Consider the following 14,384-nt stretch of genomic DNA (forward strand, 5'->3'; position numbering starts at 1 on the left):
TTTTAAATAAAATCTACCATTACATCTTATTTAACCCCCCATGTTAGAATTGCCGACACCAATTAATTTAATTAAATCTTCTAAAAATTTTAATTTATTGACTAAAATAATCCTTTATCTTTATACTCAATTTATTTCACATGTCGAATTAAAAGTCCACCTGCAGGGTTTCACGTGAAAACATATAAGTAACCATAAAAGAGTGTCTTCTATCTCGAAGCCGAGACACGGTTCTATTGACTAATTATTATGTCATTTGTAATTATCTAATCCATTTGGAATATATTGACTCATTAAAAAGTCTCACCTTTTAATAGATTAAAATAATAAAATAAATTACATAGATCATAATAATTATATCAAGATTAAGAGTATAATTACATGTAATGGACTAGAGAATTTATTTATAAATATTCAGAATATAAATAAATATCTCTAATTGGTCCATTCAATATATACAAAATGTACTAGCACAAGAAGTTGGAATTTAACCATTCTTATAATTAAGATCAAATTATATTTAATCATGTGCCACAACCATCAAGATGTTTGTCCTACTTCATCTTTGACTGTGAACCTTTAATTTATAACGTTATATGAACCGACAATTTTAATCTTCCGTGTATGAGTTAAAATGCTCCATACACAAAATCGTCTACTATACAATCAATGGACACACATATATTCACAAAGATATGTTTAAATAAAGACTTTATTATAATATATAAAATAAAATTAAAAGTCTTTACAAAGGATTTAAATAAAATACTATAACATAGATGCATAGTTAATAGTATATCTAATATATCTAAATACAAATAAATGAGTTACTGCTCAGTATATCATTGAAGAATACAATCTTAGAAATAAGTTCCCTTAAGACTATCAAAAAATCACATTATTTATCGAAGAAAATTGAAATCAAGAGGATATGCAACTTTTTAATCATCTGAAATTAAAAACTGCAATATGCAAGGAGCATAAGAAATTTCCATATTATATACATTTCGAATTTCGATTACATTGAGGATGGGAATTTTTTTTACAAAATTGTACAAATAATTTCTTATTATAAAAGCTTTGAATGCCATTCTCTAATGTAATTACAAGAGCTTCCAAGCTTTCCCTCCTTGCATATTGAACTTCTTTAGTCTTCCAAAAAACATAACAATAATGATAATTATCTTACCTTGATCACTCCATTTCCCTACAAATCCATACCATTTATTCTTACAAGTCGGGTCTGGATTTACCATCCGTTCACAACTATATCCCGTTGTGAAACCAACATTCCCATATGCACTGCAAAATAAATAAAAAATAATTTAGGAATTATTTTTATGAATACAATGTTTGGATAGATTGTACAGTTCTCCATAGTTATATAATATCAAACATCAATAATTTGAAGATAAATTTGCAGACATTCAAATTTTGTAGGACTTTACAAGACGAGTTTGATTCCAGTTAGGATACTTGGAGACTAGTCTACCCTAAATTCTAGCTTATGCCTATATAAATGATAGTATATTCCTTTAAAGAGCTCGAATATTCCTTAAATTTTGGAATATTCACAAAGATCAATGGAGATTAAATAAATATTATTGAGATCCATATTATCCTAGTTCGAGAAATACGTCATTATAGCCCTCGAATCATGAAAAAATCTTAAGAGAGAGAGAAGAGCAGAATTGTATTTTATCAATAATATTCTTGTTTCTTCAAATTTTATGTATGGTTGATTTATTTTTCATATATTTAAAATTTGTTGCAAATAAAACCTACAACAATTTAAACTTTTTTTGAGAGAGAGATTGAGATTTTGAACCTCTTGAACGTAAGATTAGAGGTTGATTTAGTGGTTGAAAAGGTTCAAAATTCACCTTGACGTTTCAAGTTCAAATATCAAACACTATATTTTTATTTTTCGAAACTTCTTAATAAAAATCCTGGATTCGTCACTGGCTAACCACATTTTTCTAGTTAAGTCTTAAAATAAAGTTGAATAAAAATTTGAGTAATAGATATTTGTAGAGTACCTTATGACTTCAAGAGTAATATTGAAGACATTAAAGTTGAGTGGATCATCCTTCATCCTTTTCCTTTCTGTGATGCAAATAAGAAGAATGAAGAAGGATAGGTAACAAAGTTGGGAAAGTATGAAATTTTCTACAACTTTTCCTCTTCTCTGTTTTTCCTCAAATAGCTCTTCTTGGTTCTCAACAACACATTTAACTGGTATAAATGATGTATATGGAGGCAGATACCTGAAAAAAGTGAAATATTTGTTTATCTTAGTTTGATTTAGCATGAAATTTTAAAAATTAAAGAAGATTTTTGAATTTTTTGATTTTAAATTAAAAATATATATAATGTATCGAACTATCATTTGATCTTGTGGTTTGAGACGTGCCATGTGACATGTTGGTTTTAAAGAGTTGCCAAATTAGGGGAAAAAATTAATTCTTTTTGAAATAATCTTAAAAGAAAAGTAAGACAATAAATTGAAACAAAGAAAATGCTAGTATAGTGAGAGTAGAAAAAGAGGAGCGAACTATCAACAACAATAACATATCCAGTGTAATTTCACAAGTGGGGGTCTGAGGAAGGTATGATGTGTTGGAAAAAAGATTTACAACGGGATGCACATAGACTGTACTCCTACTTTTATGGGGTATAAAGACTGTTTCTGATAGACCTTCGGCTCAAAAAAAGATGTTATCGAAGCATGATTACAAAAAAATATAACAATCAAAAAGCAAGATACAAAATAAATAAAGCAACTATAGCGAGTCCGTTAAGAAAAAAGTGTGAGCATTAAATGGAATATATGAACTTACATCATTACTATGAACAACACTAAAATTGCTGGAGAAAGAGTGGAGATATCAACAATTGTTTCACCAGTGTGTCTTGCATTCACAACTTGAAACAATGATCCCACAAATCTTTGATAACTACTAAGTCCATTTAAAGAAGAAGAATTCCATTCCAATACACCAAACAAAATGAATTGCACCAAGATGAAACCAAACACAGTAACCACTAATAATCTTGAATGTTGCCTAGGAAACAAATGTAGATGTCCTATTTCTCTTGAATTCTTCAACAAATATTTAGCTTCTCTTTTCTTGGACACAAGTAATTTTCCTAATAACCTAATAGAAAATCTCAAACATGTTGGATATAACGTGTTACCAAAAAGAATTTGCGGGATGAGAATCAGAAGAAGACCTGAATTCTTGCTAAATACCATCATGTTTTCGTTCGTTGGAACAAAACCACAGCTAACAAAGGATGAAATGGTTGTGAATATCGCGAAAGTGAAGGTATTTAGCCCCTTGTTTCTTAGTACATCTTTTGCACTTGAAACATAGGCTAAGTACACTACAACTAGTGACATACCAACAATGTTGATGACTAGAAGATAAACCAATGTTACAACCCCAAGAAATTTAATAGCTTGGTACTTGATATTATAATTATCTGATGACGCGAAATCATCTTTATCTGAGTTATTGGATTTTGGGGTATCAGGTAAAACGACAATGTCCAACTCAAAATTATAATCGTCATCATTAAAATTCGAGTTTCTTGGACTGGTACTAGTACTACTGAGTACTGACTCAATTTTGCTATCTTTTCTCCATGGCTTGTACTTAGGTCTAACTAAATAAAGTCCAATCATAGAAATAAAGACCTCACCACCTATGAACATTAAAAATGTTATAACAATGAGTTGGGAATTGGAAAAGACTTCCATTTCTAAAGTGGACATGCTTGAAACAGTAACGGAAGAAACACAAGTGAAAAACAAGTCTAAATTCCTAGACATAAAATCTCCACTACTCCTCGAGTTCAAGTTTTTGAGAATCAAAAAACCAAAAATAGAGATGAAGATGAAGTAAAAAAGTTGTATGAAAAACTTGTTCACTTTAAAAAGAATGGATTTGTATAAAGAAGAAATGAGAAAACATGTTGATCCACACAAACATGCCACATACAAAAATATAGAGCTACAAAGATGTTGTAGCTTTTTTCCCAAATAAGATAAGCTACTCATCTTTGAGAAACTACAAACTTTTCTTATATTTAGATCTGCAGTAGTAAGGCGTATATATATATAGAAAAATATTTACAAATGATTTACTAATTTTAAACTTCCTATTAAGGTAGGTCACTCTATCTTTTTTAATATGATCTTAAAATTTAAAAATGATTTATATTTAAAAATAATTTTACTTTAAACTTCATATTTTACTTGACATGTATAATTTAACAACATAAATGTAATGACTTGTTTCAGAGCATAGATGGCGTTCAAATGAATTGGTAGAAGTAGTACTTAGATAGAATATGATAGTATACAAGTCATAACGAAGTTAAATTTAAAGTTTATGAACTTGTAATTTTAAATATTTAAAATTGTTGGACCCTAAATTATTGATTTATATATATTTAAATAATCTTTTTAAATATAAATATAAACTTTGGATTAAAACTCTGCTTCTTAAAAACTTCTTTGGCAATTTCTTGTCCTTAGGAAAACCTACACGTCTGGTGATTGAAGAATAGTCTAACAATTAAAAAAAATAGTTTAGTTGTTCGTAGGAATCTTTTATTTCAAAAATCTTCTTTTCGATTTCTCTCTATAACATTACCTTTCATATGGTTTATGATATTATGTCTATCTTTTTTATTTTAATTTTTTAAAATCATTTTTTAAATCTATTAAAAATAAATATAAATCAATTATGATTTGACAAATTTGCCCTTCATTATATTAATTTCTTCATATTAATGCACATTATAAAAAGTAACTTATTTACTAAATATTTAAAAAATAAATTAACATAAATAAATATTATTCTCATATTTAAGAATCGAAAGTCCTCTTCTATCCAAACTTTCACGTTCATGTTCAATTTCTCTTCATTTTTCTTGGTGAACATGATGGGTTACAGTGAATGAAATCACAAGTGAATTAGTGCACTTTACTTTGCAAAGACCTTTAATTTTTATTTGGTAATTAAAAGAACATGTGTATCTATATAAAATATATTATAATACTAATTTATTTGCCTTGATTTAGTACTAATTTATTTGTGTTGATTTATTTTTAAAGTATTTAATAAATAAGTTATTTTTTAATAATATGCATTAATATGAAGAAAATTAATATAAATAAGGATAAATTTGTCAAATCGTAATTAATTTATATTATTTTAAATAGATTTAAAGAAGGTTACAAAAAATCAAAATAAAAGATATAAGCGTATTATTATAAGCCAAAAGAAAAATGAGTGTTATAGAGCAAAGCCTGAAGGAAGGTATCAGAAATTTTCCCCTTATTTCCCTTTATAGTAAGTAGGGATAATACTTTATTTGTTGCAATTTATTTATTTTATTTTTAAAGGCGTGTAAAAGGTAAATCGGATAACTAGTATTGGACGGAAGGAGGTATATTATCTGTTGGATGATTGATTCATAATAGTTAACTAATTATGTTTTCTGAAGTCAAAGTTTCAATAAACAAATGTATCGCAATTTAAGAACCTTTAATCATTCAAATAATTTTATTAAAATAATAGAAGTTAAGGGGTCGTACAAAGGCAAGTATATGCATATGATGCTCTTGTAACGTGATTTTGTTGGTTGAATTAAATTCAAAAATAATATTTGATGGTATAAACCATTCATTTATTAATTACTATGTTTTTTTTCTTTTTGAAATGTCAATTTTCCAATGGAACAATTTCCATCCTGTTTGTGTCATACGTACAATAATGTCGTAAATTACGTCCAATATTTTAAATGAAAATTTATCTTAGTCGAAGATTCAATTATTGTTATTATTTTAGTAGGTTGCTTGGCATTAAGAGGGGCTCTAGAAATACCAACTCACTTGATAATTGACATGGGTTTTTGATCAATTTATATTACATCAATAATTCTGCATTATTTCATTTATATATGTTATGTGAATATATACAGTCAAACGAATGAACGTACATATATACCTATGTATGGGGTAAAAATTGGCTTGACACATGGATGAATTAGGACGCAACATGTGTGTAGACATTGAAATTTTGTAGGAGTCTACAAGATGAATTCTATTTCAGTTAGAGTTTCTTGGAGGCTACTTTACTCTAAATCATAATTCATGCTTATATAATGTATATTATATTCCCTTGAAAAGAATCTTAAAAATTTCACAAATTCATGAAATATTTATAAAGAGATCAATATGTCAAACTCTTCTTGATAATCAAATACTTCAAGAAGATCCACAGATCCTTTCATAGACATCAAGTTCAAATCATCCTAGTTAGTTCAAGAAATACGCCACTAACGGCCATCGAATCACGGAGAAATCTTGCGAGAGAAGAATCAAGGGAGGAACAGATTTGTATCCACATTATTTATCAATAAAATTATATTTCTTTATATTTTATTAGTGATTGTAATTTATTTTATATCACTTTAAAATTTGTTGCAAACAACGTGACAAGAGGATCATAGGTCAAACATGACTCAATAGGGATGGCATCGGGTACTATTTTTGGAGAGTGATCAATAAGGATGATCGTATTCATAGAAGATTCGAAGCCAAAACAGCTAGAGTCGGTGTCGATCGTATAGGTAAGACCCCTCAAACTTCAGAAATATGTGATCGGGGGCTGGTCATGAAAATAGGATCAAAAGCTCAGTCACTACAGGGAATTCGAGTTTTTTGTCAATCATTACATAACTGAAGTAACATGTAGTTAATAGATTTTACGAGAACAAGATATACGAATTATGCTCCATAGGGCTTAGCTACAATACCCACTTTCCCCTTATTTGTAAGAGATCTAGTTTTTACCGATCACAACTGTATCGATTTAACAGTAAACAATCTATATATGTGCATGTGTACACATCTCTATACATGACCTCCTTTAATCATTTACTAATTACAAGTTGTAACTACTTAAAGCAGAGTTACCAATACTATTTTAACTTGTGGGGCATGTCACATACCAACAAATAACAAGTGCAATAGCGTGTTGATTCCGTGGCTGAATCACTAATTTCCAAGGAAATTGAATAATACCTTGCAGCCGATCCGACATCATTCATGGGTGTAACATGACAATCATGATAAATGTTTTAAGTTAATTCAATTGTTCCATGATTGATGAATATTCTGAAATCCATTATCTGATGAAATAAATAAAGTGAAGTGTCAAAAATACACTTTTTTTTTAGTTTTATATCTAAATTATTGAGTGTGAATTTCATGCATAAACTATTTTCATTAGTTTGAGAAACACATCTCTCTCTCTTATTACACTCCCTTGATTGTGTGTGTACTACACTCTCTCTTTTATTTTAAAAAATGGGCATATGACACTCCGGGACAAAACATTCCACATTAAAAAAAATTAAATAAATTATTAATGTTTAACTAAAAGTTAAAGATTAAAGTATCATTATCCCAAAAAATATATATTTTTTTAAAAAAATAAAATTTAAATATTTTTCTTACCCAATTCCCTCACCTCTTCCAATTGTAACCCCCCCCCCAAATTCTTTTTATAATTTTTTAAATTTCTTTTATAAAAGTGTTTTTAATTTATTTTTTTTACTTCACCCCCTCCCCCTTCCAAATTTTTTTAGATACTTTTAAAAAAAATAAAATTCTACCCCATCCCACCTAACCCTCTGCTCCCAAGTTTTTTTCTCGTTTTATGTTATATATATATATATTTATATAATAAAAAAATATCTTAAAATTTTGGTAATATTTTTAAAATATAAAATTTTATTTCTATTATATTCGGTACACAAGTAAAAAAGTTACTTTCCTAAACACGTATGTAAATATCTAACACAAAATGAGTAAAACGTAAAAAAAAATAAAAGCGGAGGACTAGATTGGGTGGTGGGGGTTATATATATATATATATATATATATATATATACAATCTTTTTTGGGAAGGAGTTGGTGGTTTGGGGGGGGGGAGGGAGGGAGGGGTCAAAGTATGTAACACCTCAAAAGTTTTAAAGTTCAGATCAAATCTAGAAAGTTCAAAAAATCTAAGTCTGCAAAATTTTGAAATTTATGGACATCATCTACGGGCTGTAAATGAAACCACGGACCGTAGATGAAAATCATAGATCAACTTCAGAGACTATAGAATCTATCTGAGATTTAGGACCAAGGACCACAAGTCATAAAATCTTCTTTTCGATTTCTCTCTATAACATTACCTTTCATATGGTTTATGATATTATGTCTATCTTTTTTATTTTAATTTTTTAAAATCATTTTTTAAATCTATTAAAAATAAATATAAATCAATTATGATTTGACAAATTTGCCCTTCATTATATTAATTTCTTCATATTAATGCACATTATAAAAAGTAACTTATTTACTAAATATTTAAAAAATAAATTAACATAAATAAATATTATTCTCATATTTAAGAATCGAAAGTCCTCTTCTATCCAAACTTTCACGTTCATGTTCAATTTCTCTTCATTTTTCTTGGTGAACATGATGGGTTACAGTGAATGAAATCACAAGTGAATTAGTGCACTTTACTTTGCAAAGACCTTTAATTTTTATTTGGTAATTAAAAGAACATGTGTATCTATATAAAATATATTATAATACTAATTTATTTGCCTTGATTTAGTACTAATTTATTTGTGTTGATTTATTTTTAAAGTATTTAATAAATAAGTTATTTTTTAATAATATGCATTAATATGAAGAAAATTAATATAAATAAGGATAAATTTGTCAAATCGTAATTAATTTATATTATTTTAAATAGATTTAAAGAAGGTTACAAAAAATCAAAATAAAAGATATAAGCGTATTATTATAAGCCAAAAGAAAAATGAGTGTTATAGAGCAAAGCCTGAAGGAAGGTATCAGAAATTTTCCCCTTATTTCCCTTTATAGTAAGTAGGGATAATACTTTATTTGTTGCAATTTATTTATTTTATTTTTAAAGGCGTGTAAAAGGTAAATCGGATAACTAGTATTGGACGGAAGGAGGTATATTATCTGTTGGATGATTGATTCATAATAGTTAACTAATTATGTTTTCTGAAGTCAAAGTTTCAATAAACAAATGTATCGCAATTTAAGAACCTTTAATCATTCAAATAATTTTATTAAAATAATAGAAGTTAAGGGGTCGTACAAAGGCAAGTATATGCATATGATGCTCTTGTAACGTGATTTTGTTGGTTGAATTAAATTCAAAAATAATATTTGATGGTATAAACCATTCATTTATTAATTACTATGTTTTTTTTCTTTTTGAAATGTCAATTTTCCAATGGAACAATTTCCATCCTGTTTGTGTCATACGTACAATAATGTCGTAAATTACGTCCAATATTTTAAATGAAAATTTATCTTAGTCGAAGATTCAATTATTGTTATTATTTTAGTAGGTTGCTTGGCATTAAGAGGGGCTCTAGAAATACCAACTCACTTGATAATTGACATGGGTTTTTGATCAATTTATATTACATCAATAATTCTGCATTATTTCATTTATATATGTTATGTGAATATATACAGTCAAACGAATGAACGTACATATATACCTATGTATGGGGTAAAAATTGGCTTGACACATGGATGAATTAGGACGCAACATGTGTGTAGACATTGAAATTTTGTAGGAGTCTACAAGATGAATTCTATTTCAGTTAGAGTTTCTTGGAGGCTACTTTACTCTAAATCATAATTCATGCTTATATAATGTATATTATATTCCCTTGAAAAGAATCTTAAAAATTTCACAAATTCATGAAATATTTATAAAGAGATCAATATGTCAAACTCTTCTTGATAATCAAATACTTCAAGAAGATCCACAGATCCTTTCATAGACATCAAGTTCAAATCATCCTAGTTAGTTCAAGAAATACGCCACTAACGGCCATCGAATCACGGAGAAATCTTGCGAGAGAAGAATCAAGGGAGGAACAGATTTGTATCCACATTATTTATCAATAAAATTATATTTCTTTATATTTTATTAGTGATTGTAATTTATTTTATATCACTTTAAAATTTGTTGCAAACAACGTGACAAGAGGATCATAGGTCAAACATGACTCAATAGGGATGGCATCGGGTACTATTTTTGGAGAGTGATCAATAAGGATGATCGTATTCATAGAAGATTCGAAGCCAAAACAGCTAGAGTCGGTGTCGATCGTATAGGTAAGACCCCTCAAACTTCAGAAATATGTGATCGGGGGCTGGTCATGAAAATAGGATCAAAAGCTCAGTCACTACAGGGAATTCGAGTTTTTTGTCAATCATTACATAACTGAAGTAACATGTAGTTAATAGATTTTACGAGAACAAGATATACGAATTATGCTCCATAGGGCTTAGCTACAATACCCACTTTCCCCTTATTTGTAAGAGATCTAGTTTTTACCGATCACAACTGTATCGATTTAACAGTAAACAATCTATATATGTGCATGTGTACACATCTCTATACATGACCTCCTTTAATCATTTACTAATTACAAGTTGTAACTACTTAAAGCAGAGTTACCAATACTATTTTAACTTGTGGGGCATGTCACATACCAACAAATAACAAGTGCAATAGCGTGTTGATTCCGTGGCTGAATCACTAATTTCCAAGGAAATTGAATAATACCTTGCAGCCGATCCGACATCATTCATGGGTGTAACATGACAATCATGATAAATGTTTTAAGTTAATTCAATTGTTCCATGATTGATGAATATTCTGAAATCCATTATCTGATGAAATAAATAAAGTGAAGTGTCAAAAATACACTTTTTTTTTAGTTTTATATCTAAATTATTGAGTGTGAATTTCATGCATAAACTATTTTCATTAGTTTGAGAAACACATCTCTCTCTCTTATTACACTCCCTTGATTGTGTGTGTACTACACTCTCTCTTTTATTTTAAAAAATGGGCATATGACACTCCGGGACAAAACATTCCACATTAAAAAAAATTAAATAAATTATTAATGTTTAACTAAAAGTTAAAGATTAAAGTATCATTATCCCAAAAAATATATATTTTTTTAAAAAAATAAAATTTAAATATTTTTCTTACCCAATTCCCTCACCTCTTCCAATTGTAACCCCCCCCCCAAATTCTTTTTATAATTTTTTAAATTTCTTTTATAAAAGTGTTTTTAATTTATTTTTTTTACTTCACCCCCTCCCCCTTCCAAATTTTTTTAGATACTTTTAAAAAAAATAAAATTCTACCCCATCCCACCTAACCCTCTGCTCCCAAGTTTTTTTCTCGTTTTATGTTATATATATATATATTTATATAATAAAAAAATATCTTAAAATTTTGGTAATATTTTTAAAATATAAAATTTTATTTCTATTATATTCGGTACACAAGTAAAAAAGTTACTTTCCTAAACACGTATGTAAATATCTAACACAAAATGAGTAAAACGTAAAAAAAAATAAAAGCGGAGGACTAGATTGGGTGGTGGGGGTTATATATATATATATATATATATATATATATACAATCTTTTTTGGGAAGGAGTTGGTGGTTTGGGGGGGGGGAGGGAGGGAGGGGTCAAAGTATGTAACACCTCAAAAGTTTTAAAGTTCAGATCAAATCTAGAAAGTTCAAAAAATCTAAGTCTGCAAAATTTTGAAATTTATGGACATCATCTACGGGCTGTAAATGAAACCACGGACCGTAGATGAAAATCATAGATCAACTTCAGAGACTATAGAATCTATCTGAGATTTAGGACCAAGGACCACAAGTCATAAAATCTTTACGGGTCGTAGATGATCTCGTGGATCAAAGTACTGAGATTTGACTTTAAGCTTATTTCTACAAAAGGCATTTAGGGGTCGTGGATGAATTAGTAGATCAAAGTCCTGAAACTCAGAATTTTAGTCTGATTCTTATGGGGCCATATTTACCGCTCGTAGATTGATCTACGGACCGTAGATGAGTTTCGTAGATCAAACTTTAGATACTCATTATTTCAACCTGAGTTCTACAGACATGGATCTACGGTATGGAACCAAGGATCATAGATAGCCTCGTAAAATCTATTGATGTCAATTTTTCTAAGGATTGTTTTGGTCTTTTCCCACTTTTTTAATCCCTATATTATGTCTTTTAGCCAATTCTAAGTGAGATTAAGGAAAATTTAGTCAATTAAACCTTCCTATTTATGCCATATACTCAGACAATTAGAATCAGCCTTCTTAAGTTCTGTCAAGGAAGAAACTAGAGTTATTCATCTTCAAGCTTCAGTCCAAAAAATCAAGCTAGAACTTTCATTCCAGGTATGTGGGATTTCATCATTGGGTATCTTTTTACCCATTGAGTCCCAAAAGTTAATCTAGTTTTCAATCTTACTTAAGCACTCGACGTCACAAATAGCAATAAGAAGGGGCAAGGGGTTTTCATGATTTCTACAAAGATTAGGATTTTATGAAAAGCATGAATTCCATGATATTTTCCATTCTTCATCATAAATAGTTTAATTATGTGTTTTCAAATTAAAGTCCAGTATTTTTAAACAGTATTTTCATGAATCCTCAGAACGTAGATAATTTCATGTCTCAGAACTATGTTATTTCAGATGCATGCATCAGATTATCATTTTTAGTAATTTAGGATGCTTTCAGATAAAATATCTATCATTATTTATCAGTTATCAATATTCATGATCTACTCAGATTTATCAGCTTATCAGCATCATTTAGTATATTCAGATCATTAGTATTTCAATTTATTGGCATATTTCTGTTGCAAGTTTTTCTTAGCACCGAACAGACCTAAAGATGAATGCTCACCTATTAGTTAGGATTAAGACCTTTAGTAGAAATTCCTAAGTTCCAGAATTACGTACAACCATAGGTATTTAAGGGTCACCCATTAGATCATGATTGACTCCTTAATCCTTTATGTACATAAGCTTAGTAGTACCACATTACCTCAAATCATCCTTTATACCCAGGAAAGATATATTAGGCCGTTTCGATGTGGATTATACGTCGAACTCTATATTATCTCACATGGTTATATGTCGGATAGTAATAACTTCCACAATTCAGTCTCAGTTATTGCATGAATTTGTGATCAGTATTTCAGGTCATTATTTATCAATGCATGTTATTACTTGGTCATTGCATCATCTCTTGTATTTCAACTTCATGTTCATTTCAGCATCCCAAACTTCTTATGTTCAGTTTATTTAATTGTGCATTATCTGCGCTATATTATTTTATAATATAAGTTCAGATGCTCAGTATACAGCTCGCGGTTAGCACGATTTCCAGTCAACATAGCAGCAGAATTGGTGGGTCCTCATCTTCTGAGACTAGCCTTTTATCTTTACTTCGGCTATTTAGTTCTTTCAGTTTCAGAAAATTAGAGTTAGCTGGGGGATTGTCCTAACAACTCATCTTAGTAGAGGCATTTCAGACAATCAGACATAGTTTCAGCTTATTTAGTATTCAAATATTTGTCTATTTAATATTTGGATTTTAATAGACTATTTCAGATTTAGCTTCCGCATCAGTATTTCAATGGTTATATATGTATATCTTAGTGTCATGTTACACCATGGGTTAGCTTGGGGTCACTTGTGGCTCTAAACACCGTGTTGCGACTAGGGGAAAATCTCGATCGTGACAAAGTAAGATTTCTTTTTAAAACTTTTATAAAAGAATTTTTTTAAAAAAAAATGGGGGGGGGGGAGGAGTTGTCGAGGGTAGAGGGGAGTAGGTGGTGGAGTGGGGTAAGAAAAATATTTTATTATTTTTAAAAAATTAATTTCTTTTGATAGAGATAGTGATACTTTAATCTTTAACTAATACTAATAGTTTGTTTAATGTTTTTCAAAGTGGAATATTTTATCCATTTAAAATGTCATGTGCCAAGTTTTTTTAAAATAAAAGAGAGTATATTACACACAACACTAAGGTTTTTTAATTAACCAAATGAGTGTTAGTTTAAGTACGAAACTCACAATCCTAATAGTTTAAACTCAAAAAAAAAAAAAAATAATTTAGATATATTTTTGACAATTCATTAAAACAAATATTCTATGAGTTTTTGACACTTCACTAAAATAAATATTCTATGTATCCTATGACGAAATACCTTGAAACATACTGACAATACAGAAACATTGTATATAGAGTTTCATCAAAACCTAATTAAGGATTTTACTTAGGGTCGATCACTTAAATAATATATTATATAGCATTAATTATGAATTTTAGTACATGTTTCATCTTTACTGAAAATGACAGTAATTTTCTTACCCGAAATAGTAAAAAAAAGTACTTTCTTTTTTTCCCTCTCTCT

General features: G+C 28.9%; 1 protein-coding gene across 1 annotated transcript; it reads right to left on the bottom strand.

Moving 5' to 3' along the window:
• Positions 1 to 981: 981 nt before the first annotated feature.
• LOC129891245 (sodium transporter HKT1-like) lies at positions 982 to 4,063 on the bottom strand. Its single transcript, XM_055966538.1, has 3 exons — positions 2,841 to 4,063; positions 2,040 to 2,267; positions 982 to 1,302 (listed from the first exon to the last, which is right to left on the bottom strand). Exons 1-3 carry the CDS (start codon positions 4,061 to 4,063, stop codon positions 1,104 to 1,106), a joined length of 1,650 nt encoding a protein of 549 aa, XP_055822513.1. The 3' UTR covers positions 982 to 1,103.
• Between the last annotated feature and the right edge of the window lie 10,321 nt (positions 4,064 to 14,384).

The sequence above is a fragment of the Solanum dulcamara genome, chromosome 6 (assembly GCF_947179165.1).
Source record: "Solanum dulcamara chromosome 6, daSolDulc1.2, whole genome shotgun sequence".
Taxonomy (NCBI): Eukaryota; Viridiplantae; Streptophyta; class Magnoliopsida; order Solanales; family Solanaceae; genus Solanum; species Solanum dulcamara.

What these genes read in the sequence shown, in the direction of transcription:
- LOC129891245 (XM_055966538.1), bottom strand. Translation starts at nt 4,063, where the DNA reads ATGAGTAGCTTATCTTATTTGGGAAAAAAGCTACAACATCTTTGTAGC. An exon ending in GTGTTGTTCATAGTAATGAT is followed by an intron (nt 2,268 to 2,840) that starts GTAAGTTCATAT and finishes CACTTTTTTCAG; the next exon opens with GTATCTGCCTCCATATACAT. An exon ending in ATTACTCTTGAAGTCATAAG is followed by an intron (nt 1,303 to 2,039) that starts GTACTCTACAAA and finishes TTTATTTTGCAG; the next exon opens with TGCATATGGGAATGTTGGTT.